The 25,838-nt window shown below is 31.8% G+C and overlaps 2 protein-coding genes across 2 annotated transcripts; both read right to left on the reverse strand.

Moving 5' to 3' along the window:
* Positions 1-1,037: 1,037 nt before the first annotated feature.
* LOC111701103 (BAG family molecular chaperone regulator 2) lies at positions 1,038-8,887 on the reverse strand. The gene is made up of 9 exons (XM_023472250.1): positions 8,761-8,887; positions 8,196-8,252; positions 7,257-7,372; positions 6,513-6,587; positions 5,336-5,376; positions 5,043-5,103; positions 3,931-3,981; positions 2,515-2,599; positions 1,038-1,685 (listed from the first exon to the last, which is right to left on the reverse strand). The coding sequence occupies exons 1-9, from the start codon at positions 8,884-8,886 to the stop codon at positions 1,647-1,649; spliced, it is 651 nt and encodes a 216-aa protein (XP_023328018.1). The 5' UTR covers position 8,887; the 3' UTR covers positions 1,038-1,646.
* Positions 8,888-9,611: 724 nt separating this feature from the next.
* On the reverse strand, positions 9,612-25,836 carry LOC111701095 (vam6/Vps39-like protein). Its single transcript, XM_023472242.1, has 31 exons — positions 25,722-25,836; positions 25,207-25,275; positions 24,818-24,959; positions 24,262-24,365; positions 24,081-24,131; positions 23,049-23,120; positions 21,682-21,783; positions 21,324-21,387; positions 21,109-21,118; positions 20,898-21,012; positions 20,727-20,814; positions 19,814-19,866; positions 19,450-19,585; positions 18,693-18,744; positions 18,000-18,074; positions 17,776-17,860; positions 16,882-17,042; positions 16,427-16,505; positions 15,809-15,893; positions 15,642-15,729; positions 14,932-14,999; positions 14,763-14,799; positions 14,422-14,474; positions 14,010-14,091; positions 13,112-13,198; positions 12,667-12,772; positions 12,223-12,349; positions 11,789-11,890; positions 11,484-11,549; positions 10,946-11,019; positions 9,612-10,324 (listed from the first exon to the last, which is right to left on the reverse strand). The coding sequence occupies exons 1-31, from the start codon at positions 25,814-25,816 to the stop codon at positions 10,246-10,248; spliced, it is 2,607 nt and encodes an 868-aa protein (XP_023328010.1). The 5' UTR covers positions 25,817-25,836; the 3' UTR covers positions 9,612-10,245.
* Positions 25,837-25,838: the final 2 nt, after the last annotated feature.

Raw genomic sequence — 25,838 nt, forward strand, 5'->3', positions numbered from 1 at the left:
CAAAAAACGGAAACGTCAATACTGAAATTTTATGAGGCGTTTCCTAGCTTTCGGAAATCCCTCAAATCTCAAATGGCAGTAAAATCCTTCAAGGATTAGTAATGAATATGTTTCCCGTCTTTCGTTCGGTTGTAAAAAAAGATAGGACTCATTATGAGTTAAAAGTAATTCAAGTTCTCTGCTAAGTAGTTGTTTACAAATAAAAATGTACTGCAGCAGGTTCTGGGATATTATAATTCATAACAGAGCTGTTCAGCCGAGTTTATTTAATGATGTTCTATTCAGAAACTTGTTTTATCAACCAATATATTTGAAGGGTTTGATGATCATTTATTTAAAAATCGGTGAATGTGATTGACCAAACCTCCGTAGATTAAAAAAGTATATGAAAATTCCAAATATTATTAAAAATATATTTCGATACGGGTTGATCCTCGTCAGTTGTTTAATTTGTAATGAAGACATGTGAATGTGATCCAACATCAAATTGAAGTCTTCGTATCTTTAGACTAGACCTTGGTGACAAGTCGAAATCATAGGGTTTATTTTAGTGCTTAAGATGCGTATACATTGGATCCGCAACACTTTAGCTTTCTGGATCCGGATCCGCAACATTTTAGCTTCCTGGATCCTGATCCACTAAAGATAAGCAGATCCACAAACCTGGAACCAAGGGGCAAAATATGAGCAAAAACCACAAAAATAAATCTTTTGCTCTTCATCTCTGAATAGTTAATCAAGTTTTAGCATAAAATAAACGATAAACAAAGAAGAAAAAATTGAAAATTATTATTCTGATAAAAAACTCAGTAAATTCTAAATAAATGTTCAAGACTTGGATCCGGATCCAAGCACTGGTTTATTTGCTCATTTGTCTATTCAATATCTAATTTATGAAAAGTTGTTTCCATACAAATTGACAATTAGTTTCAAAATAAAAAAAAATTATTTCCGACCCCAACCATGTTTATTTTTAAGGTTTGAACGATTCCTAATAGTGCCCCCACAACACAAGTTCTGAATCCAACATTATACTCTTCTGAAATATAAGAAAGTTATTTCATATTACAAAAATGAATAAAAAAATTTATTTAAATGACAAATAGTACAAAAAATTCACAGTACACCTGTTCTCCACAACGAGGAGACGGGGTTTGCATTAAAAATTTACAACAGAGCAACAAATAAATTTGGACGGATGTGACTAAACCACTCAAACATCTTACAAAAAATAAAAAATAAAATTATAAAATCCAAATACATGATAATATCAGCTCTGGAAAATTTGAGATCACAAGACAAATGTATGCAGATATTTGATTAACGATCATTGTGATGTTACCAGCTGACTGCAAATTGTGACACCAGACTTATTAATAGATTTAAAATAAATGTTAAAACAAACATCCATTTCAATTTTCCTTTAAATAAGTCTAATGAAGTAGAGTTGTAAATACTAGATTGAAAGGTAGGTGACAGTGCGTAGATTGATTGCAACATCATATCAGAAATTCATCAATATATAATATATGAATTAATGTGTAGAAAAATAATATTTCAACAGGAAATATAGGTAGCTGATAAAAAGAGAATAGATCTATCAACAAGCATCAACTTTGACTGCGCGTGTGATAATTGATCAAATATTATTGATCATCTTCTTGTATACACTCACTAGCAATGGCCTGGATTAAAACATTTCAACATTATTCATAATAAAGATGTTAATAACATCTAAATTTTTGAAATTTATCTAAAAAATAACTATTGATCAAAGGACCAAATAGTCCAGAGGTAGTATATATTTTCTAGAAAAATCACCCTATTTAAAGGGAGTCACCAGCTATGTAAGGTAGTTGAACTGAGTATGCAGTGTTGTTAAAAACTTCTTTCGGATTCATTTGAGACATATGAAACTTTTTAAAGATCTGTACATCCTGAGTTTGAGCGCAAATTCGACGTTCAAAACTCCTACTTTGGGGGTGGATACGCTTTCAGAATCAGTTTTTTTAAAATTATTAAATAACGACAACGAAATATAAAGTGAAAATTATACAGTAATCTAATTTGATGGTGAGGAACATATTTCTCAAAAGAAATTTGTCAATAAATCAATGCTAAAATAAAATAATTAGGCCAAGCAATCCAACACAGAAACAATCTGTATCGATTCCTATCAAATGGATTGCATAAAAATCAAAGACCTGTTATAATTCCAATAAAAATTAGCAAATCAAATAAAATCAATTTAAAACAGAGTTAAAGATAAGCCCTTCCCCCGTAGTGAATCTACTAAAAACAAGAATGTAGCTTGTGATCAGTTATCTTCTTAAGCGTCACTTTTAATTACCATTGCATATGATCTTAATTATAATTAAAATAGATATTAACTGAATTGATTTGATGAATGCATTAGACAGCAATTAATTTTATTAAGTGTTCTAAATAATTGGTCAACATAGAATGTGAAATGATTCTTATTTAATCAGGATAGTAATATGTTGAATATATTTCCTTGATATGATCGAACAGACCCAACAAACGTTTTTTCACGTTCTTTTGATCCTCTACAGCACATCCTAGCAGGTGAGCCTCAAATCTGGAGAAATAAATTATAGAAGAATAATCTAAAGCATGGAAATAAGAATTGATCTAGGTAAGGTGTAAACCATTGGTGTTTCCAGTTTTATGCTCAATCTTGAAGCTTCCAACTTAAACACTGTCTTTTTATATCTTAGACACGTGTGTTAGGCCAAACTGTTCTGTAAACATTTTTTAGTTGTAGGACCAAAATGTCCTGGAAACAGCTGTAAAATCAAAATGTCCTGAGCTGAAAACTTTAAAATGAGATATCCTTAATCCTGATCGCTTAATCTGTACACACTTTTGATTTTATTCTTAATCCTTCTTTTGGATATTTCTACTCTATAAAAGTTACGTATTTATGATAACAATTACAGATACAATGCTATATCGATTGAACTAATATCCGATGCACAAGCCGGCTTTAAGGGCATTTAAACAAAAATAAATTTAATCATGTTAATATGAACCAATTAAAAATATATTTTATCACATTTTAGGACTATCATCATTTTAAACGAGTCTTAATAAACATTAATCCAAAACTTGCATTTATTTAAACGATGTTTAGGTCAATTGATATGACACAATTAACACCAGAAAAAAACCGGTTTTTCAAAAGGTAAAGAGCACACGCTTTACATCTTAAAATAATACGCTGATTGGTTGAATTTTATACAATTCTTTCTTGGATATCGAATGCGTATTAAAATAATCTCGGGTCTAGTAAAACCAGGAGTTTAAGATGTAATCTTGATATCCATCATTCTAAAGTTTTCAGCTCACATTTGTACGATAAACTATTTTGGAAATAATTTTATGATCAAACTTTCCTGTAAATATTTGTAAGATAAAATGCCATGAAAATATCTGTCAGATCAAGCTGTCTTGGAAAAAATTTCAAATCAAACTGCCAGGGATACGTTTTAACGATTAAACTTGAAACCAGTGCTTAGGATCCGCACTGGAAAAAAGTGGATCCGGATCCGGATCATTTCTCTTAGATTTACTGAATTTTTTTAACAAAAAATAATTTTAAAATTTTTATTTTTTTCGCTTATTTTTATCCTAAAATTTGATGAACCATTCAGAAATGATGAAACTTTTATAATCTCTCTTTTTCCAAAAGTTCAAATTTGAGTTTAGGAGTAAAAGTTTTTTTTTTGCAGTTTCTGGTTGATATTTTACCCCTTGGATCCGGATCCGTGGATCTGCATATTTTTGCGGATCCGGATCCGGACCCAGGAAGCCAAAATCTTGCGGATCCAACGGATCCGGATCCTAAGCACTGCTTGAAACTGTCCTGGAAATATTTGTAAGATCACAAGAACCAAACATTAATTCCACCTGACATCGGAGGGTGCAGATATATCCGTTCCTGCAGCAGAGAGATACTGCCTAGAATATATATAAATATATAAATATATACATAATATATATAAAAGTAACAAGGTGTCTATGAAAAGCTTTATCGGGTCCTAAACGTCGGTTAGTACTAAAAATTGTTTCTAATTGTTTCTTAAGGCTCCTGAATGATGGTTTGAGTTACAAGTCTTGTCCGCATTCGGGGTTTTCAGTCCGATCTCTACCAATGCTATGATGTGGTACAATGCCCATAAATGGGCATGAAAGATGTTGATCTAAAATACCCGTTAAGATTCAGAAGAATGCCTAATATTCGAAAATATGCTCAGTCTCCTTTCCAAAGATTTCAAAACACAATTCAAATATATTTCTATTTTATTTCTCAATATTTCTATCTATATCCTATTGTAGTTAACTATAATTTCAATTAAGTGTAATCATGGATCAAAAATAAAGGTATTTGTTGTTTGCCTAATAAAGTTAGGATATATCTAGTAAGGATAGGATATATCTTTATTAAGCATATCCAGATAAAGGTATTTGTTGTTTGCTTATTAAAGTTAGGATATATCTAGTAAGGATAGAATATATCTTTATTAAACATATCCAGATAAAAAAAAACAGCAACTTTATGCAAAACTAAGTTTTTAATATGATACAAAAATGGTCACCGGTTAATGTTAGTTTTGTAAAAGAAAATTTGGCAGTTATCAGAAACCGTGATCACAAGTTGTCAAATTTTAATCATTGTCTAAAAACCTAATTATGAAAACAATTTATTCAAGATACAATACGACTATCAAGTCTTTAATTAAACAACAATGATTTCCAAACCAAACTAAAGTAAATTACACTAAAGATGGAAATTTTACAGGGTTTGAATCATAAATAATTTTATTCAAGAGCTACTGGTAAGAATAAAAATGTTTTGTATCTCTAATAGTGAACGGGATAAATATAATTTTCTCATAATTGTGCGTGAAATCAAAACTAGAGGAGCTACGAGGTCACAAAGTTGTACCAGCGATGTCGCAAAAAGTTGGCGTTCTCCTCCTGTTAAGTTTGCAGTGTTATTGATCAAAACCTCTCCTTACCTACACTTCATGCTGGCCTGCATAGTGTCTGTCTGGATTTGGATAATCAGAGTGTCAATAGCTAAACAAATATACATAAAGCATTTTCTTGGAAGTGTGATTTGATCTTCAAATCATACTTTTGTAAATTAGAAATAGAATGCTTGCTTAAATGACGATTAACTGATAAATTGATTGATTAATTGGTTAATTAGTTGATAGATTTGTAAGAATGATTAATCTATTGATTTTTTGGTTAAGTAATGGTTTGATTGATTGATTGGTTGGTTTATTGATTGATTAGTTGGTATTACCTGAGTTGACCTGATGTAAGCTCTCCTGCTGCGTGTGAGATCTAAACGATTATTATACTAAATAAATGTGTACACTGTACACTGTACACTGTACACTGCGCAGTTAAATCAAATACAATCAACAGTGCGGGGATTTGTCAACATCTTCCAAGTTTTAGAATGAAGTCTCAAGTCAAAAAATAAACACTGTTTTCATTGCGATATCTTTAAAAAAACAGGTCCAGCACTAAAAAAAAAATTTAAGCCATGCTGCCTAGGGTACTTCAAAATATCAAAATCTTGAAATTCAAAAGGCACTGAACGGAGCGAAGTTCCTTAGGGTTCCAGGAGGCTGTAAACAAAATTTCAAAAAAATCCGATAATATTTCACTTCTTATCCTAGCCCTTGAACTTGAAGTTTTTGCAGTTACGCGTACGAGGTTGCGTAATAATTTTGACGAATTTTTCCTTTTTTGTCAATTTCATATTTTTATTTTAAAAAAAATATATACTCAAATGATAGGGGTAAATAAAATCAACAGAAATCGACACACCCTCCCCCCTTCCACGGAAAATGGAACTTGTACACTGTGTACAGTCGGAGCCTGTCACACCTCCAAACAACTGCACTCTCAGCCATTCCTCAGTCTCCAAGTCCTAGATATCGTCCCAGGAGAGGAGCGAAGTCTACAAGGATATGGTCCCAGGAGAGGAGCACACTGTGTACAGTCGGAGCCTGTCACACCTCCAAACAACTGCACTCTCAGCCATTCCTCAGTCTCCAAGTAACCATGGTAAAATGAAGGAGATTAAGAAGTCCTAGATATCGTCCCAGGAGAGGAGCGAAGTCTACAAGGATATGGTCCCAGGAGAGGAGCGAAGTCTACAAGGATATGGTCCCAGGAGAGGAGCGAAGTCCGCAGGATATTATCTATGTACTAGGGGAGAGACTTGGCTTTAGAACATCGAGATACTGAAGTTTAATTGTGTATTTTCTTCCTTAGTCATCTATTTTTAATTAATATTTACTGTTATATATATATGTATAATATTTAGATTTGAACCAGATCTGACCTAAAGTCAATAAATATTCTATGAAATCTGCGTCTAACTTTCTGTCCAAAATCTCGCTTAAAAAGGGTTTTTCAAATCGCCCGGTTTTTTAGTCAAGACTAGATTTTACAAACCTATTATATACCTGGGGGTCTGTACGTTTACATTGACGGAGTTCAATCTAAGGGACAACCTATTAATAACCGCTTCCATCTCTTCCCTGAATAAATTAACAGTGATACAAAAATTAACATTAACAACAATATGAAAGCGGGGGGAAATATTTTTATGGGGGGGGGAGGTGAATTCAAATCCATTGAAACTTTTTAAAAGTTACTGAGTCAACCAATTTTTATCAATTAAAGAAAATATTTAACGTTTAAAAATCCTTGTTAACAAAAATATCTAGAATAGAACTGTTAAGTCCCTTTATGTTTTTTATTTGGTTTTTATTATCCAATTATCTAAATAAATTGTTTACTTTTTCTGTAAATCTGTATGGCGTATGCATTGAAGTTTCAAAGTGAAGCCTCATAATTTGACCCACCTTTATGTTCAGTGTGAGTTCAGTGTAAAATGTACTGTACGAGTTCAGTGTACATTGTACAGTGTGAGTTCAGTGTATTGCGTACAGTATGAGTTCAGTGTAGTGCGAACAGTGTGAGTTCAGTTTAAAGTGTAAAGTATGAGATCAGTGTACACTGTACAGTGTGAGTTCAGTGTAAATTGTACAGTGTGAGTTCAGTGTACAGTGTACAACTTGAGTTCAATGTAAATGTACAATTTGAGTTCAGTGTAAATGTACAGTGTGAGTTCCGTGTACAGTGTACAGGTACAAGTACAGTGTGAGTTTAGTGTACAGTGTACAGTAAACAGTGTTCCCACTAACCTATCTATCTCCTTAAGTTGTCCCAGTATCTGTGGATCCATGAGCATCTCTAAGGTTGTCTGTATATCCTCCTTCTCCTCCTGCAGCTGGCAGGCATCTACACGAACCTTCTCAACCTGTTCACAAAACTTTATATTTAACTTTACTGACCTTTATACTGATCTTTATACCGACCATTATACTGACCTTCACATTCACCTTTATACTGAACTTTTAACTGACCTTTATACTGACCTTTGTACTGACCTTTATACTGACATTTATTCTGACCCCTATATAATGATCTTATAATCTTTTTACTGACCTTTATACTGACCTTTATGTTCACGTTAATACTGACCTTAACACTGACCTTTATACTGACATTTACATGAATTTTACACATAACTTTATACTGAACTTTATGCTCCCCTTTATACACACCTTTATACTGAACTTTATGTTGACCTTTATACTGACCTTTATGTTGACTTATTATTGACCTTTATTCTGACCTTTATTGATCTGACCTGAATATTTTAAAATTATCTTTTATACATATTATTATCTAAGCTCGATTACATTTTTCCATCTGACTTCTTTTTTTCAAAATGCTTTTTTTGTTTGTTTATTTTCTTGTGATTTTTACTTAAACCTTTTTTGTTATTGATTTTGATGGTTATTATATCGTTAGAACTGACGAGGGTCAATCCAGATCGAAGTTTCTTTTCAATAAAATGTGGAACTAATACATAATTTATTAACTCTATGAGGTTCAGATTCTTCAATCTTCATCAACACCAAGTTTTAAATCTTAATATGTATTGATCTTTACACACTATAGACATTAAATACTAAATAATGTCTAAAACAATCTAAACCTTTATATATAAATGTTACCTTCCATTAAATACTAAATAATGTCTAAAATGATCTAAAACTAATTTACAAACTAGATACCTGCTCCTCCACCTCATCCAGCAGCTCTCTTATGTTCTCCAGGGGGGAGGGGGATATCTAAATCAAATAAATAAAATATTATTTAAGTTGCTTAATTTTTCAGTAAATCTTTAGAGGGGCTGTGGTTGTAATTTTAGGCGAGTCTTAATTTAAAATCAAGAATTATCCAGTTTTATCTCCTGAAAAATTCATTTTTTCAATTAATTAGCGAATCTGAGTTTCTGCTGCAGAGAAAATGCATAAAATTATCAGAATTCATGAATCGGGTACACCTGTTTTGTCACTTAAATCTACAATCACAGTTTATTTAATAATGATAATTTCATTCAAAACAATCAATTAATCAATCAGAGCTTCAGGGATATAATGCCCAAGATAAACTTACTAAATCAGGAGAGATATGAACTTAAAGCTTTGTGATAGGTGTCTTAAGGTAATGGGAATTTGCATTGCCTGTCGGTTGCTATTTTCAATGTGCTGAATTTAGAATAAACATATATCCCGCTTCTTTCTAACTTGCATTTTTCCCAGAGTACTAGTGAAGTAATGAGTTATGACTGCTTACGTTTGATATTTGAGTTACAGAAACTGTAAGTTCAAGAGAATCAGTAACCAGCTGAGCAGTCTCTACACTGGTAACTTCTACACCTCCAGCTTCAGCAGCAGGCGTATTCTCATTAGTTCCACCCATTTCTTCTGAAACAATAAACATCTTAATTTCGGATATTAATTAGAAATATATATCAATAAACTTAATCATATCAAATTATACTTATAAGAACCTCAAGTAAATGAAATTAAACTTTATAGAGAGTTTTCTTATTGTCACAGATCAGGATATCATCCTCAAATGAAAAAACTTAATTGTTTTAAGAAGTAAATTTTTTTTAAGCAAACAAAAAATTATTTTTGATTTTACATCAGGTAAAATTTTAATTTTTGTGACAGAACTTTTGTGTAAAAGAAATTAAAAGAAAACTCATTTAAACACTTTATCTGAAAAGGATTGTTTATGTAAACTAAGCTATAATTAAGTACTTTAAGTTCCCTTTATGCCCTTTAATATTAACATCAGAGTGTAGGATTCTAGGCAAGACAGGGGTGTTTATTGTNCGAACAAAAATTATTTTTGATTGACACTTTTTACCACAAACTTCATGGATTGTCCCCTAAACATAATTTATTTATTCAGTGAATAAAACCTTATGCACAGGCATATTCATTTTCTAGTAAAATAATGATTTTTAAAGGAGAAAAAAATGATTTTTATATACAGTACACCCCTGTGGCAAGACGTGGCTGCAAGGAGTACATTTTCAAGTATAAAATTAAGTATGATAAGTTCTTAAATAACATATTTAAAGGTTAGAAGTGTCAAATTTTTAAATCTTAATTTGCATTTACATTATTTTTTTATAACAAGAATAACTAAGGCATCAAATATCCCTAAACTATTTATATTTTAGGAAATATAAGAAAACATGGAACTATTACAAAAATATGTAGATATATCTTATTAATAAATATCTTAATCACAGCAAATCGGTGTAAATTTTAGACATCACATTTTTCCATCGTTGGATAAAAAAATAAAGAAAAATAGGGTTCTTCCATACAAGATCCAAATTACAAAACAGGTTTAAGAATCTTTATATAATTTTAATATATAGGCAATTAGAATGATGAGAATTTAGATAATTGTTTATTTTTTAGGCTTGACTTAAACACAAAAACAATTTCGAATTGAGATGTGTGTGCACTGTATCTAGGATTCTAAGATTAAGAAAATTTGAAATTCCTTTTAAAATTATTACTTGAATCCCATTCCTAGCTAAAACATTCTTTTCAGCTAAATGGCATGATATGTGTGAGTGAATCAAAGTCAAATAATTCAAGCTTTTTGTTTATTGAAGTTCTCGTTCACTTGCCTAATTAGAATCTATCAAAATGCATAGAAAAACAATCAAACAAATGATATAAATCAAAAATAATAATAATAAATATGAAAAAGAAAAGAAAACAAGAAAAGCCCCGAAATAAATAAAAAAAATTAGGATTTCTCCAAGGCACAAGAATAATGAGACACAGACCCACTGGGCTGACGAACCAAAGCAGTCAGGGACGAAAACCTAAAAAATAATAAATTTTAAAACTAATAAATTTATTTTGATAATTTTCTTAATTAAAATACGTATTCTTTTTGCATATTAAGAGGTCTTCATTTTTCTGTAAAATCCTCTCATTCTTTTATCATGAAACATATCATCCAAATGTTATATTTGCATTTAGTGGAACCTGTTAAAAGGTTTTATGTTTAAAAAAAAACTCTAAAAATATATTAGCACAAAACTCGAAACTATATTTTGATTTACAATTCGGACCCTGAATTCAAACTAAATATAAAATTAGATTTCCTTCTTTTAATTTAATTTTAATTTAATTGGTTTAATTGGTGTGTTTATGTTTATATATCACGGGTGTGATAATTTAAAACATCTCTTTTCCGACTTCATTGGCTGTTTAGGAATTCAGCCATTTATCGAGCTTGTTTTTGAAAATGTTCAGGTTTCCAGCACTTTTGATTTCATATGGAATATCATTTTACATATTGATAACTCTTGCACTAAAAAAGTCTCGTCGTATTTCGGTGAATTTAACATTAACAATCAAATCTAGAACCTGTCACATTGTCCTATAAATTCAAACTCAAGTTAAGTCAAAAAAATTCTTGAATATAAAAATTGGCCTACCTCTTCCCACAAACACTGCAAAATGTGAACTCAGAAATAATCAGTTTAGTGGATTGAAGATCTATCCGTTCCTCCTGAATAAAAAGTATTGACAAATCACTTTTTTTTAATTTGTCGCCGCAGACTTGTAAACAAAAGATCTTGTATTGTGAATATAGAGATCAATGCTTAATCTCGATCTATGGTTAATCAACAGACTAATTAAAGTTTTATTCGATATGCAGCGTGGTAATCGTACCCTGCAGAAAGAACTTAAATGAAAAGATTAAGTATTGATTCTTAAATTAAAAGTGTCCACAGTGAATATCAAAATCAAAGTATTGAAATAATGAGTATACAACACAATAGTTCCCAGCTCCAGATCAGTATCCAGATCAGTATCCAGATCCGTATCCAGATTATTTTTTGTTCTCTCTTAACCTTAGTTGTTTTTGTTACATTATAACTTCAGACGACTGACTGATGAAGTGAATGATGATGTGAATGATTAATTGAATGATTGAATTATTAATTACTTGATTAAATGAGAAAGCAATACCTGGACTCTTAGATGTTCTGAGTGAAGCAGACCTTTAATAACACTCACTTCATTCCGCGCAGAAACCTGGAATACAATATTTCCTCTTAGTTGAGAACCATGTATGATTCTTATGTAACCTGAACACCCATTTTAATAATTTATCTTATGTTCCATTGAACCTTTTCTGGCACAAGAAACAATCATCAGATCAATTCCATTTATTAAGTAATAAGTTAAGATCAGATTTATACATATTTACACAGGAAAACATATTTGTTTCTTAGCCTATTCTACAACAGAATATATTCTTAAACTTCCTATACCTTAGAACTGATTGCTAGAGAGAGAAACTTAGCAAGTTTATTGAGTTTAGCATTAGAGGGCAAACACCCCAGTATCTCAACCAAATCCATCTCAGACCCAAACTAAACAAAATTTTAAATATCAAAGGGTTTAAAATATTTTCATTCTGTCAAATGCTGTTCGAAAACTGGTTTTAAACTGAATTTCGCGTAACTTTTTCGATACGAAGTAATAAACCCTTCACCGTCAAATATGAAAAAATTGCATAAATAATTCTTAAATAATAAAAGTTTAAAAAATATATTGCATTACTGTTTCCATGTGCTTTACGTCCTAATTTACAGACAACACGTATTTATCTTGAAACAGTTTTTAGCGGTCAAACAGACCAACTTTGGAAATAGGTGAACGATCATTTAAAAACAAACAAAATAAACTTTAGTTTCGAATATACCTGTTCTAGAATACTGATTGCTGAATCAAGATCAGGTGGTCTACCCGGCCCAGCTAGGTCTAAACCTGGAACCTCGGATTGAAGTGGAGGCTGAACCAGCAAAGATACTAGATGCTGATAAACCTGACTGCACAGATTATGTTTTAGTTAAAAAATGTTTAACATTTAGAAAAATGTATTTAGTGCAAATTTTTTTAAAAAGCAAGAAAATTAAACTTATTTCATTAAGCAGAAGATAATGAAAAAGAGCAAATAAAAAAGAAAAGAACAGAAAGTTACTCAAAAATATCAAGTACAAATAATTTGAATAAAATCAAGGTAAAATGAATAAACAAGGTTATGTGCAAACCAACAATAAATATTAAAATATATAAAAAAACATGTCTTTAACCTAAATAAAAATGATAAAACCTGTATCCTAAGGTTTCCCAAGAGTATACTAACCCGTGTTTTTCTGGTTTAACAGAAGTGCAATATTTGAGAGCAGATTGAAGATCATGAAGAACATGGATATAGATAATCAGTGCTTCTCTAAACCTTCCAGCACCACCTACAAATAATGGAAAAGTAAACCACAAAATTCGTAAAAAAAAATTCGAAAAAAACTAAATCTCACAACAATAGCTTTATAATGCTAAAATGTACATGTAAAGGGCTACAGAAAAGCATAAAAGAGTAAGGGCGGTAAATCAAAGCCCAAGACGTTGCGACACTTCAAAGTCGACCCTGTCTTAAAAATTGATGAGACTTATTATAAGCAGACTGAAATGAATTTCTTTTAATAGAGGTTTTAGTTGCCAAATGTAAGCTTTTTGCAGAGTCATGATTGAATTACGGAATATACCTCATTTTTCCTAAAACTGATTTAGAATTTAAAAATAATAATAACCTAGAAGAACTGCCCTTTCTTCGTAAAGGTGAGTAAATGGAAACTTGGCCAACACAGCAGAGGGGTCGTACAGGCACGGATCCTGTCCTAGACAGTACAATAGATATAACAGCTGACGAATAGACACGGCAGTACAAAATCATTCTAAGGCGACTGCACAGAACTTTATTCTTACATTGATAGTTCGTTGCAGTTGTAAACTTGTTTCTTTTCTTGCCAAATCAAACCTTTGAACTATTACTCTACAATTCAGATCGGCATGGTTTGAGAATTTTAGATCGTCACGTGTTATGTAAGTTTTTACTTTCTTGAGTAAACCTGTATTAAATTTGCTGCTGAGAACCCTTAAAAATTATTCAAAAACATCTTTATTTTTCAACAAAAATAAAAAATAAACTTTTTTCGTCGGATATGTTTTATTTTAATAAATATGAAACCAGAACTTTTGAACTGGCAAAACTAATTAAACGCGAGGAAGATGTTAATGTATTGTATGATGTATATGTTTACCTAAACTAATTAAACGTACGAAGGAAGATGTTAATATATTGTATATTGTTATGTTTACCTAAAACTAATTAAACGTGAGGAAGATGTTAATGTATTGTATATGTTATGTTTACCTAAAACTAATTAAACGTGAGGAAGATGTTAATGTATTGTATAATGTATATGTTTACCTAAAACTAATTAAACGTGAGGGAGATGTTAATGTATTGTATAATGTATATGTTTACCTAAAACTAATTAAACGCGAGGAAGATGTTAATGTATTGTATAATGTACATGTTTACCTAAAACTAATTAAACGTGAGGGAGATGTTAATGTATTGTATAATGTATATGTTTACCTAAACGTGAGGAAGATGTTAATGTATTGTATATTATATATGTTTACCTAAAAGCTTTCTTAGTTTACTTCTCGTCTTGTCCTTAATATCTATACTTTCACCCTCTCCTATTCGTGACATTATCAAATCCTGAAAAAATTGATAATCTTTAGCAAAATAATTTTTAGTAGTTCATATTTCGTTATAATTTAGTCTTTAAGGTTTCACCGAAATAAATATAAATGCGATATTTGCGGTGCTTTCTGTAAAACCAACGCGCGGTACACAAAGTACATTCACAGTACAGTACAGTACCATTTCAATTCAGTACACAAAATTACAATATGCAGAGAAATTAGGCATTATCTTGTTGACTGTATACTTTATAATATATAGACTGTATCTGTACCTTATATTGAAGAGAAATTAGGCATTATCTTGTTGACTGTATACTTTATAATATATTGACTGTATCTGTACCTTATATTGAAGGATTAAAGAATTATGAAACAAAGTTCTCTTCTCTTCCCAAACTAAACAAAATTTGTTAAAATTTTTATATTAATGATATAACTTATCAATTAGAGGGATAAGTGATTGATCAATTTTAGTTTAATTCCTCCTCTGATACAACCAACAGGGGATATCTAGGAGATATGAATATAATCGTAGGACTGCAAGAGATACAGATACTTCTTAATCCCGGTATTGATAAAACAAAAGTTTTAACTTCAGATTTAATTTTTCTCCTTACAGGGAAGGTTCGCGAAAAATAAAAGGTGTATAGGCTTACGGCGAAAAATAATAGCTTTTAATCTTACCTAATATGACGTGTTCCAAGTAAGGAACGACAAGATCCTAAAAAAATCACATAAATTATTTCATTTCTTCCGACGAGTAATTGAGATTGTTTAAAAAAATCACATAAATTATCTTATTTGTTCAGACGAATAATTGATATTGTTTAAAAATTAAATGTTTTCTAAAAACCTGTTTGTTTTGCATGAGGAACTCTAGAACCCTGGCTCTAGGTAATGTTTCTACTGTATCGATATCCTAGAATTCATCCATTAACTAGAATTCATCCATTAACTAGAATTCATCCATAAACTAGAATTCATTCATAAACTAGAATTCATCCATTAACTAGAATTCATCCAAAAAATAGGATTCATTCAGAGAAAAAAGTTTAAGATTATCATCTTTTTATTTTTATTTATTAAGTTTTAATCTCTGTAATCTTTGTTTGGCTGTCCGATCATAACTTCTAAACCCCTGGACCGATTTGCCTCAGATTTATATCGAGGAATTCGGTAGAACCACGGGAATGTTCTTAGTTTGGTTTTGAGTGGGCTCACTTTTAAAGGGAAAATAGCTAAAATCGTAATTTGCGACAAAGCGCGGGTAAACGGTGGGACTAACTATGACTACCCTGGGTTCCCAAGCTAGTAACTTTATAAGACAACCATTCATTCAATTAAATAGGGGTGGACATTGTTTGTTTGATTATAAAACACTCCAACTTTTAGATAATTTTTACACAAAAGCAAATAAACCTAGAACCTTACTTTAAATAAGGAACATTTCAAAAACCAAGCTTTTCATGACTTTGCAGAATTTGCAATAAATTCCCAGTTTTAATTCATTATTTCCGATTTTTCTTAAAATAATCTAAAATATTTTTTTCTCGACGCTCAANTCTGTAAAAATAAGAAATCCCTCTTCATCATGTTTGAGAATATCCAGAGAAAATTCAAGAATCAGATCTATATGTTCACTGCCAAGGTTCTAAAATTAGAAAATATAATGTTTAACCCTGAGATAGACGTATGCAGATGCAGTGTGCGCTAAGCGATTGTAAAATAACCTGGAGATAGGAAATTATTCTCTGAAATCCAACAAGTTCAGATTGTTTGTCCATGGCATGCTTCTGCAGTAGGGTCAGTGCTTTCCTTAACATATATTTTAGAGATTTTTATTTAAGAGATTCAAAAAAAATGGAAAGTATGAAGATTCTAGAAATAATAATATGAAAATATTTCATAATAAAAATAATGATATCCACAAAACTGCCTAAACTCATTCGTGAAACTCGGGTTCTAAAACTTGTTTTCATAACGATACCCTGTCTTAAGTTTTGGGCTCTGAGCCCAAAACTTAAGACAGAGTGATCGTTCTGAAAACCAGTTTTAAAACCCGGGTTTCATGATTGGGGTTAGGCAGTTTTGTGATTATCAATATTTTTGTAATGTAATACTATTTTTATCAGTTTGTTTATATTCTCCATTTTTTTCAAAAATCAAAATCTACACAATTGTTAATACCCCATAAAGGAAACTCGGGAGTTTATTTCAACGATACTCTTTTAAATTTCGGGCTCTGGTTTTCTTAACGATATCCTGTCTTAGGTTTTGGCCTCAGTGTACATAGTGTACAGAGTTCACAGAAAATACAGAATGTACCGCGTGTACAGCGTGTACTGTACCTATGTAGATTCCTCGTATTATACAATATAACTAGTTCTGTCAGCTTCTTATTCTTCAGAAGAACTCTCTCTGCCTCCTCTACAATAGTTTTAGTGTAAAATATACTAGAATCACCCCCCCCCCCATATTCCATACAGATAAAATAAACTAAAATCCACCCTTATAATATATAGACTGTATCTGTACCTTATATTGAAGAGAAATTAGGCATTATCTTGTTGACTGTATACTTTATAATATATTGACTGTATCTGTACCTTATATTGAAGAACTCTCTCTGCCTCCTCTACAATAGTTTTAGTGTAAAATATACTAGCAACAAGTAATCCCCCTCCCCCCTTACAAATAAACTAAATTAGAATCCTCTCTCTGATATACATTTAAGAGTTTCTCTTCATCTTATAGTTTTATTTTGACCCGAAAGTAATGAGATAATATTTGACTAGAATATTACCTAGATGACAGTGATTATCCTTGAGCCTGAGCAAGGATGCGACAAGTGCATCGTTAGTCTTAATATAGCACTTAAGCAGGGTTGTGTCTAGTATCTGGAGAACCTGCTTCTTCACCTTTATTGTTGGAACTCCGTCAACCATTGGAACACAAGCCAACTCACTAGATACATTATTATCATTCATCAAAATAGTTTACATATCTATATATATTTTATATACTTTGCTTGTCTGTCTTTATGTTTGTATCCAATAAACCTCAAAACAGCTGAACCGATCGGGCCCAAATCTTTAGTGGGAACTCGCGTGGCCCCATAAACAAACAAACAAACAAACAATCAACCATCATTCCGTAGAAGTCAGGGCTGAGACCTCATCAAAAATAGCCACATTGGCTATTAATGTACCAATTGGTGACACACTGTCTAGTGTGGCCAACTGTCGAAGTACAGACCAATGACTAAAGTCACTGCCCAACTGCACAACTTCTTTACAACTTATTTACAACTTCTTTACAACTTCTTTACATCTTCTTCACAACTTCTTTACAACTTCTTCACAACTTCTTCACAACTTCTTCACAACTTCTTTACAACTTCTTTACAACTTCTTTAAAACTTCTTTAAAACTTCTTTAAAACTTCTTTAAAACTTCTTTACAACTTCTTTACAACTTCTTTACAACTTCTTTAAAACTTCTTTAAAACTTCTTTACAACTTCTTTACAACTTCTTTACAACTCCTTTAAAACTGCTTAACTAATTCTTAACAACTTTTTAACAACTTCTTAAAATGTTCTTTGAAACTTTTTTACTACTTCTTCACATCATCTTTACAACCTTTTTACAACTTCTTAAGAACTTTTTACAACTTCTTTAATACTTATTTACTGGTTACCTTAGTGTTTTATTGCTGTTAAGTTTATGCCTGACTTGGGTCAGATATTCTATGAGAGCAAGTAATCCATTCTCCAGCTGACGACCTGAAACATGGACATCATTTTTTTCAAGGGATGAATGGTAGGAGGGAAATGAAGGGGGAAGGGAGGAGGAAAGGGGGGAAGAGGAGGAGGGAAATGAAGGGGGAATGGGGGAGGGGAAATAAAAAGGGGTTAAAGATACCTTGTAGAGTAGGAAGAGTGTCAGGATAGTGTAGTTTAGTCTGGTATTCAACAGGTAGCAGAGCTTCAAACAATCCTTTAACAGAAAAATCATAAGTCAACAAATTTAAAAATAACCACCATTAAGGAAATTTAGCAATGATACGTACCGTAAAACAAGCAATGATAGTCCAACAGTAAAAACAAGCAATGATTGTCCAACGGTAGATCAGGCAATGATAGTCCAACGGTAAGCAAGCAATGATAGTCCAAGGTAAGCAAGCAATGATAGTCCAACGGTAAGCAATCAATGATAGTCCAACGGTAAGCAAGCAATGATAGTCTAACGGTAAGCAATCAATGATAGTCCAACGGTAAGCAATCAATGATGGTCCAACGGTAAGCAAGCAATGATTGTCCAACTATAAGCAATCAGTGATGGTCCAACGGTAAGCAAGCAATGATAGTCCAACGGTAAGCAATCAGTGATGGTCCAACGGTAAGCAAGCAATGATAGTCCAACGGTAAGCAATCAATGATAGTCCAACGGTAAGCAATCAATGATGGTCCAACGGTAAGAAAGAAAAAAGTTTCTCTTATGTAAATTACGAATTGGCACCATGCTCAGCAATATGCATAACAGAGAAGAGTTTAAAAGAAGTAAATTGGGCGTAAAAAAAGACAAAGATAAAAGCATTAAGGATTAAAAAATTACCTATGACGTGTGAGGGATCTATCTCTAGCTCATAGAAAATATCCATACTATCCTAAATACGTTTATTGTAATACATCTAGTCGTACACAACAAGTTTGCAGAAGAAAAACATGAGAGAGAGAGTATGATTTTTGTCCTAAATATACTTTCTGCCAACCCCCTCAATAAAAACTCCATAAAACTCCTGAATAAGTTCGTTTTTTTTCGAAAACAGTTTTTAGAATGGTGGATATCAGGATTAATGCTTAATCCTCTCTTTGTGCTAATCTCGAGACTAACATAATCTCGAGATTAAATATTTAGATCAACAAATTGGATTCTAGGAACGCCATATTTCTTCATTTTCTTGACGGGAAGGGCCTTCATTTAATTTCTCACCCATTTATTTTTTAAACATTAGTTAAAATTGGTTAAAAAAGAATCTCAAACGTATTATTAAATATTTTTCTTCACTAATTAATTTACAAAATGGCCGACAACAAATTTTTTATTTGTTAGAAATTGCGGATTTCTCTCTAGGGATAGAATTTATATTTAAGGCTGTCATTGGTCAATACAATTTACGAACTATATTCCTGCACTCTCATTGGAGAAAACAATGTATGGACTTTGGATATCCAAAGAGAGAGAAAAAGAGTGGATTAAGGACTAAATCTAAAAGTTTCCACAGTGGATATTCGGATTAAGTAGTTGGGATTAAAGGTTATCCATTCTAAAGTTTCCAGCTCAGGTTAAATACGCATGCAAGCTGATTTACCTTAAACTTATTCCCTTGACAGAAAAGGTCAAAGGCAAAGAGAGTTTTAATCTTGGTAATCCTTTTCTTCTTTTCTTCATCAGATCCGTCAGACACTGTGTTAGCTACCATCACTGCCAACTCAAACTGTTTATCCCTAGATACATAAAAAGATAAAAAGATGAAGAAATATCAGCAACTTCTTAAAGATTTATCTCTACGATGATATTTATGATTTTTCTGACAGATGGTTGATTTTAAGTTTTAAATATGGAAAATTAGATGAGCATAAAAAACATATAATATAATTTAAGCAATTACCCCTGCACATAGATAGATAGAAAGAAAGATAGATTAATGATTAAATAGCTATTGACCCCCATACCTAAGAAGCTGTGGAACCTGTTCAGAAACTGAAACCATGTTTATGCTCCAAACCTGAAAATGTATTTGTACGTTTAAATGTATATATGAGAATGGATTATGAGTTAACTGATATAGCTATAAATTGGCAAGAACTTCAAAACATGTTGGCAGCATAATGACGAGCTACCTGGGATTGACTAACAGTATAAAGACGATCTACCTTGGATTAACTGAGAGTAAAAAGAAGACCTACCTGGGATTGACTGACAATATAAAGACAACCTACCTAGCTGAGATTGACTGACAGCATAGAGACGACCTACCTAGGATTGACTGACAATATAAAGACGACCTACCTAGGATTGACTGACAATATTAAGACGACCTACCTAGGATTGACTGACAATATAAAGACGACCTAGCTGGGATTGACTGACAATATAAAGACGACCTACCTGGGATTGACTGGCAATATAAAGAAGACCTACCTAGGATTGACTGACAATATAAAGACGACCTACCTAGGATTGACTGACAATATAAAGACGACCTAGCTGGGATTGACTGACAATATAAAGACGACCTACCTATAAAGACGACCTACCTAGGATTGACTGACAATATAAAGACGACCTACCTAGGATTGACTGACAATATAAAGACGACCTAGCTGGGATTGACTGACAATATAAAGACGACCTATCTGGGATTGGCTGACAGCATAAAGACCACCTACCTAGGATTAACTGACAGTACAAAGACGACCTACCTAGGATTGACTGACGCATACAGACGACCAACCTAGGATTGACTGACATTATATAGACGACCTACCTGGGATTGACTTAAAATATAAAGACGACCTACCTAGCTGAGATTGACAGTATTAAGAAGACCTACCAGGTATGACTGACAGTACAAAGACGACCTACCTGGGATTGACTGGCAGCGTAAAGACGACCTGCCTGTCCCCTGGTAACTAGACGAGGCTTTATCAACTCCATGCTTTGTATAAGTAATCTAAATATAAAGTTAACAAATTATCATTTCATTCCATTTTTTCTCACTTTCAGTTTTAACAAATTTGTCTCTTTAAATCCTACCTTGGTTCTTCAGTTCTTATTTCAATAGCTTTGGACAATACACCTTTGAAACCAAAAAAAAATAGCATCTTGAAAAATGAAAATGTAAAATAACTAATTGGGACACTATATATGCCTTAATAACTTGATAACCTAGCGTATTCTCACCGTTTACCCGAGCTTTAACGTAAATTTCGATTTTAGCTATTTTCTCCCATAAAAGTGGACTCACTCAACTCAAGCTAAAAACATTCCCGGTCCTCTCCTGAGTTCCCCAATCAAAATTTGAGCAAATCGGTCCAGGGGTTCCTGGGTTATGATCGGACAGACAAACAGACAAATAGAGAGAAATAGAAAAACTTCAGTATAGTTATATATTTTCCTTCCTAAGGCCAGGGGGGGGAGGGGGGTCGAATCTTTAAAAATAAAAACGATTTTTAGGTTTACCTGTAGGTTCATTTTCCCTTCTTCATTGATAAATGTCGTCTGTTCTTCCTTACTCAGAGCAAATCTAAGAGATGACAATAATAGAAATAGAAACAACAATACACATAATTCATATTAGAATATTCTCAGAAATAAAAGTAATACAGGTTTAGATTTCAGTAATTATGTGAATGTCAAATTCAGCTCACTGTAAACTGTAGGACGAAAACCATTATATAAAACCAATTTTATTTTCCCCTTTTCCATAATTATAAAACATGGAATAGCAAGATTATGAAATATGCATCAAATTTAATTCACTCTTTCAATTAAAACCCAACTTAAATAAAGTTAATAAGCCCTGATAAACTTTTAATACCTGTCATCGTGCATGAGAGTGACCCTAGGCTCTTGAGATTTACCGGTGGGGAACAATTCATCAAATTCTTGATCTTTTAACCTCAGCATACAATATTCACCCCTTAATTAGTTTAATCTCAGCATACATTATTCACCCCTTAATTAGTTTACTCTCAGCATACAATATTCATCCCTTAATTAGTTTAATCTCATCATACAATATTCACCCCTTAATTAGTTTAATCTCAGCATACATTATTCACCCCTTAATTAGTTTACTCTCAGCATACAATATTCACCCCTTAATAAGTTTAATCTCAGCATACAATATTCACCCCTTAATTAGTTTACTCTCAGCATAAAATATTCATAAATCTCTGCATACAATATTCACCCCTTAATTAGTTTACTCTCAGCATAAAATATTCACCCCTCAATTAGTTTAATCTCTGCATACAATATTCATCCCTTAAATAGTTTAATCTTAGCATACAATATTCACCCCTTAATTAGTTTAATCTCAGCATACAATATTCACCCCTTAGTTAGTTTAATCTCTGCATACAATATTCACCCCTTAATTAGTTTAATCTCAGCATACAATATTCACCCCTTAATTAGTTTAATCTCTGCATACAATATTCATCCCTTAATTAGTTTAATCTCAGCATACAATATTCACCCCTTAATTAGTTTAATCTCAGCATACAATATTCACCCCTCAATTAGTTTACTCTCAGCATACAATATTCACCCCTCAATTAGTTTAATCTCTGCATACAATATTCACCCCTTAATTAGTTTACTCTCAGCATAAAATATTCACCCCTCAATTAGTTTAATCTCTGCATATAATATTCACCCCTTAATTAGTTTGACATAAGGTCGTAACATATGTATTGAGTATACTTACTCTTTACATTTTAAAATAACAATAACAATAATACCATTATTAATAACAATAATAATTTCAATCAACCTTCAATTCATAGAAATATGTATTCATATCTTTCTGTGTGAATAAATCCTAAAAACATAAAATAAAAATAAATGTCATATGTTTGTAAATATAATTTAAAATTTCTTGTAAAATTAGAACTTTCTATTGTTTTTCTACTAACATTTTACTCAAATCAGACAAATTTAAAGCACAATCATTTACAATAGAAAATAAATGTCTGCCAACTGTCACTCTGTTATTATTATTATTATCATTATTATCATATAATGATTGTTAAAGATCCCCATTGTAGAATTCCAAGACTGCCAACGTGGATATTAGGCAGATGCCTAAAACCCGTGTTTAGATAATCTTACATAAATTGGTATGAAATCTAATACATTTCAATATTTCTCTAGATTAAAATTGATTGATTGATTGATTACCTGAATCCCACACAGACACTTTCTTTGCTCCAGGCAATGGATTTTGCTACATCAGGAACAGAAATATCTTCTCTTAACATTTATTCATTAATTTTAAAAATAGGAGAAATATAATCTATATATATAAAAAAGCTCTTCGCTTAAATATATAATAGATTATATATGTTCGATATAGCTAGCCCCAAACTGTCTGAATTTTTTAGGAAACCCATAGGTACACTGGAGTTAACATGGGCTAAATAAATAAGATTTTTCAAAATTCCTTTTTTAATCCACGGGCAACGCCAAGGCATTTCAGAGAGTATAATATATATGACATATGTTAAGTGTGAGTCAAAAACCATTTACTTACATCATGTATTACGTTTGAAAATATTTGTTGCTTAAAATGCTTTGTAATATGGGAGATATGTTCCTTAAAATATTTGTTGCTTAAAATGCTTTGTAATATGGGAGATAAACCGACAAGTTTCCTTTTTTTACTTAACCTGCTTCAGATCTAAGTTTGTTCCTTAAAATATTTGACAAAATCTATTTTGAGCTATAAATGGCGTTAAAATCTGTCCCAACCTTTCGCTATGTTTTTTTGGCAATTTATTTTTAAATTAAAAATCTTTAAAAAAATTAAAAGAGCAGTGAATTTTTCTTAGACTTTACTTTTTTAGCTGATCTGCAGTTTTCAGTTTGCTTGGAATGTCTGACTCAACTGATTGAAGGTTCAGGTTCAAACATAACCTTTCTCAATGTAAATTCAAAAAGAATCCCCCCGATAAGATGAAAATTTGAATACCATACTAATATTTAATAATTTTACATTTTACTTTTTTAGTTTTTCTTCTTTTAACTCCAAATAAATCGTTACATAATCCTGGAAGCCAAAAAAGTATGAAATAAAATACTGTCTAAGGGAAGCCAATTACTTAATTTTTAACCCCGAAACTCAGAAAAGTATTAATCATCTGGAAATAAACGTTCACAAACACACACACAAGTTGTATCTGTTAAAATAAAAATACATTTTTCTGATAATACCTGAGCTCGTGGAACTTTCTATTCTTCCAGTAATAAAACTGCAATTTTCGCCTGAACTTGTTTACATTTTAAAATAATATAAATGTCTTTTTTTAAATTGCAAATTATAATTTTTTATAAGAACAAAGTCCAGAAAAAAATTTCTCAAACATATTTCTTAAGGAAAGTATTGATTGATTACCTGACAGAAACTACCATGCGCACTGCCGCGGCAGATTCCCCTGTTAAAGTTTTAGTGCGCACAACGTCAAGCGAAAAAAGGTTGGTTCCCTTTGTTCGTGAAACCTGGAATAAATACAATAAAAATGAATTTATGTCTTGCAAATTGTAATGTTGTTTATCATTTGTTTAATATTCAAAGAGGAACCCCTAGACTGTGCGGAGGATTATAAAAACGATCGCTGCAGTGCACTGACGACTATCTAAACGATCGCCGAAATGATAAAAGGCGTCTAAATTCAAGTTCCATTTTTGTCTCATTGTAGATTTTTATGACATAAGACAACCAAAAAAACGAAGTGGTTCTTAGAATATGAATAAACTGATAAAAACAAAAATTTGTTAACTGTAACAATGTATTTTTCCAAGATGTACGTTATGCATTTGTATATATAATTTTACGCATTTGTACGCATTTGTACACACTGACAACCCTGACACAGAACACACATTTAAAACCCATGTTTTACCTCTTGAGTCGTTATACATCCGATATCTATGATTATGAATATTCTAACCTGACTGATGAGAGGAAAGTTCATGACTGCAAGATCAATATCATGAACTGAGATAATATTATCTGTAAGCGCTACCAGGATAGAGTACTCAGGGACCACAGCTAGCTGAACTATAGGCTTCTTACTGAAGTACTTGTTTGATCTAAACAATATTAACTACTTCAGGTTTTGGTAAAAAAATCAAGGTTATATTATTATATCTCCCATCGTCCAATCGAATTATAAGTTTTTATCGTCGGATTTTAAATGAACAAGTATTGCACAAGTTAAAGGGAAATAATGGATTTAAAATCTAGATTTAAATGCTATTACATTGTAGAAAATATGTTTTTGTGTTAATGTTAACATTTCACAGCTCTTTTTAGAACCCACCCTTTCCCATTCTTGACCTGAGCAGCTGAACAGATGGCTGGTCAACTGGACCGAAGCTGATATGATACATGAGAAGATGTCCCTGCCTAAAAACAATTAGATGAGAAATAGTTCAATTAACACAGTTTAAGCAATACTTAAATACATATTAATACTTTTTATAAATGTGATTAAATCTAACAATGAAATTTCTAAAACATATTTGGATATATATATGCATCTTTAATGTCTATGAATATTGAATACCCCAGTAAAACGCCAGGCTTGTTAGAAATCGGGTCAAATCCGGAAAAAAATATTCTTAACTTTCACCAGACTAAGCCGACAGATCACGTGAATTGGAAAATTTTTAGACTTTTTATGTTAAAAAATAATCATTAATCGTTGCCCAGGTTCTTAACATAAAAACCATATTTCTTCTGTATATTATGAATGTGTCTGTAGAGCGAAAACAATGTTAGATTTGTTTTGCCAAGTAATTAAAGAGTTTTTGGTAAATAAAATTTAAAAAGGGGAATATAGGAACGGATACCTGGTTCCAAGAAACAGATGATCGCCATGGCTGGCAACACTCTCTATATGTAGAGGGAGCTTTAGAAGAGGACGGACAGTGTACGCCTCGTGCATCTTGCATTAGAACTAATTCTAC

The sequence above is a fragment of the Eurytemora carolleeae genome, unplaced genomic scaffold (genome assembly GCF_000591075.1).
Source record: "Eurytemora carolleeae unplaced genomic scaffold, Eaff_2.0 scaffold346, whole genome shotgun sequence".
NCBI classification, from domain to species: domain Eukaryota; kingdom Metazoa; phylum Arthropoda; class Copepoda; order Calanoida; family Temoridae; genus Eurytemora; species Eurytemora carolleeae.

Bases quoted from the DNA above. Each gene is read 5' to 3' on its own strand.
- LOC111701103 (XM_023472250.1), bottom strand. From the start codon at position 8,886: ATGGGTGGAACTAATGAGAATACGCCTGCTGCTGAAGCTGGAGGTGTA. The intron at 7,373-8,195 runs GTATCTAGTTTG...TTTTGTGAACAG, and splicing joins TGGATGAGGTGGAGGAGCAG to GTTGAGAAGGTTCGTGTAGA. The intron at 6,588-7,256 runs GTTAGTGGGAAC...TAATTTATTCAG, and splicing joins CAACTTAAGGAGATAGATAG to GGAAGAGATGGAAGCGGTTA.
- LOC111701095 (XM_023472242.1), bottom strand. From the start codon at position 25,816: ATGCACGAGGCGTACACTGTCCGTCCTCTTCTAAAGCTCCCTCTACAT. The intron at 19,867-20,726 runs GTAGGTCGTCTT...ATACATTTTCAG, and splicing joins ACGCTGCCAGTCAATCCCAG to GTTTGGAGCATAAACATGGT. The intron at 11,891-12,222 runs GTATATTCGAAA...AATTTTGTTTAG, and splicing joins CAATCAGTATTCTAGAACAG to TTTGGGTCTGAGATGGATTT.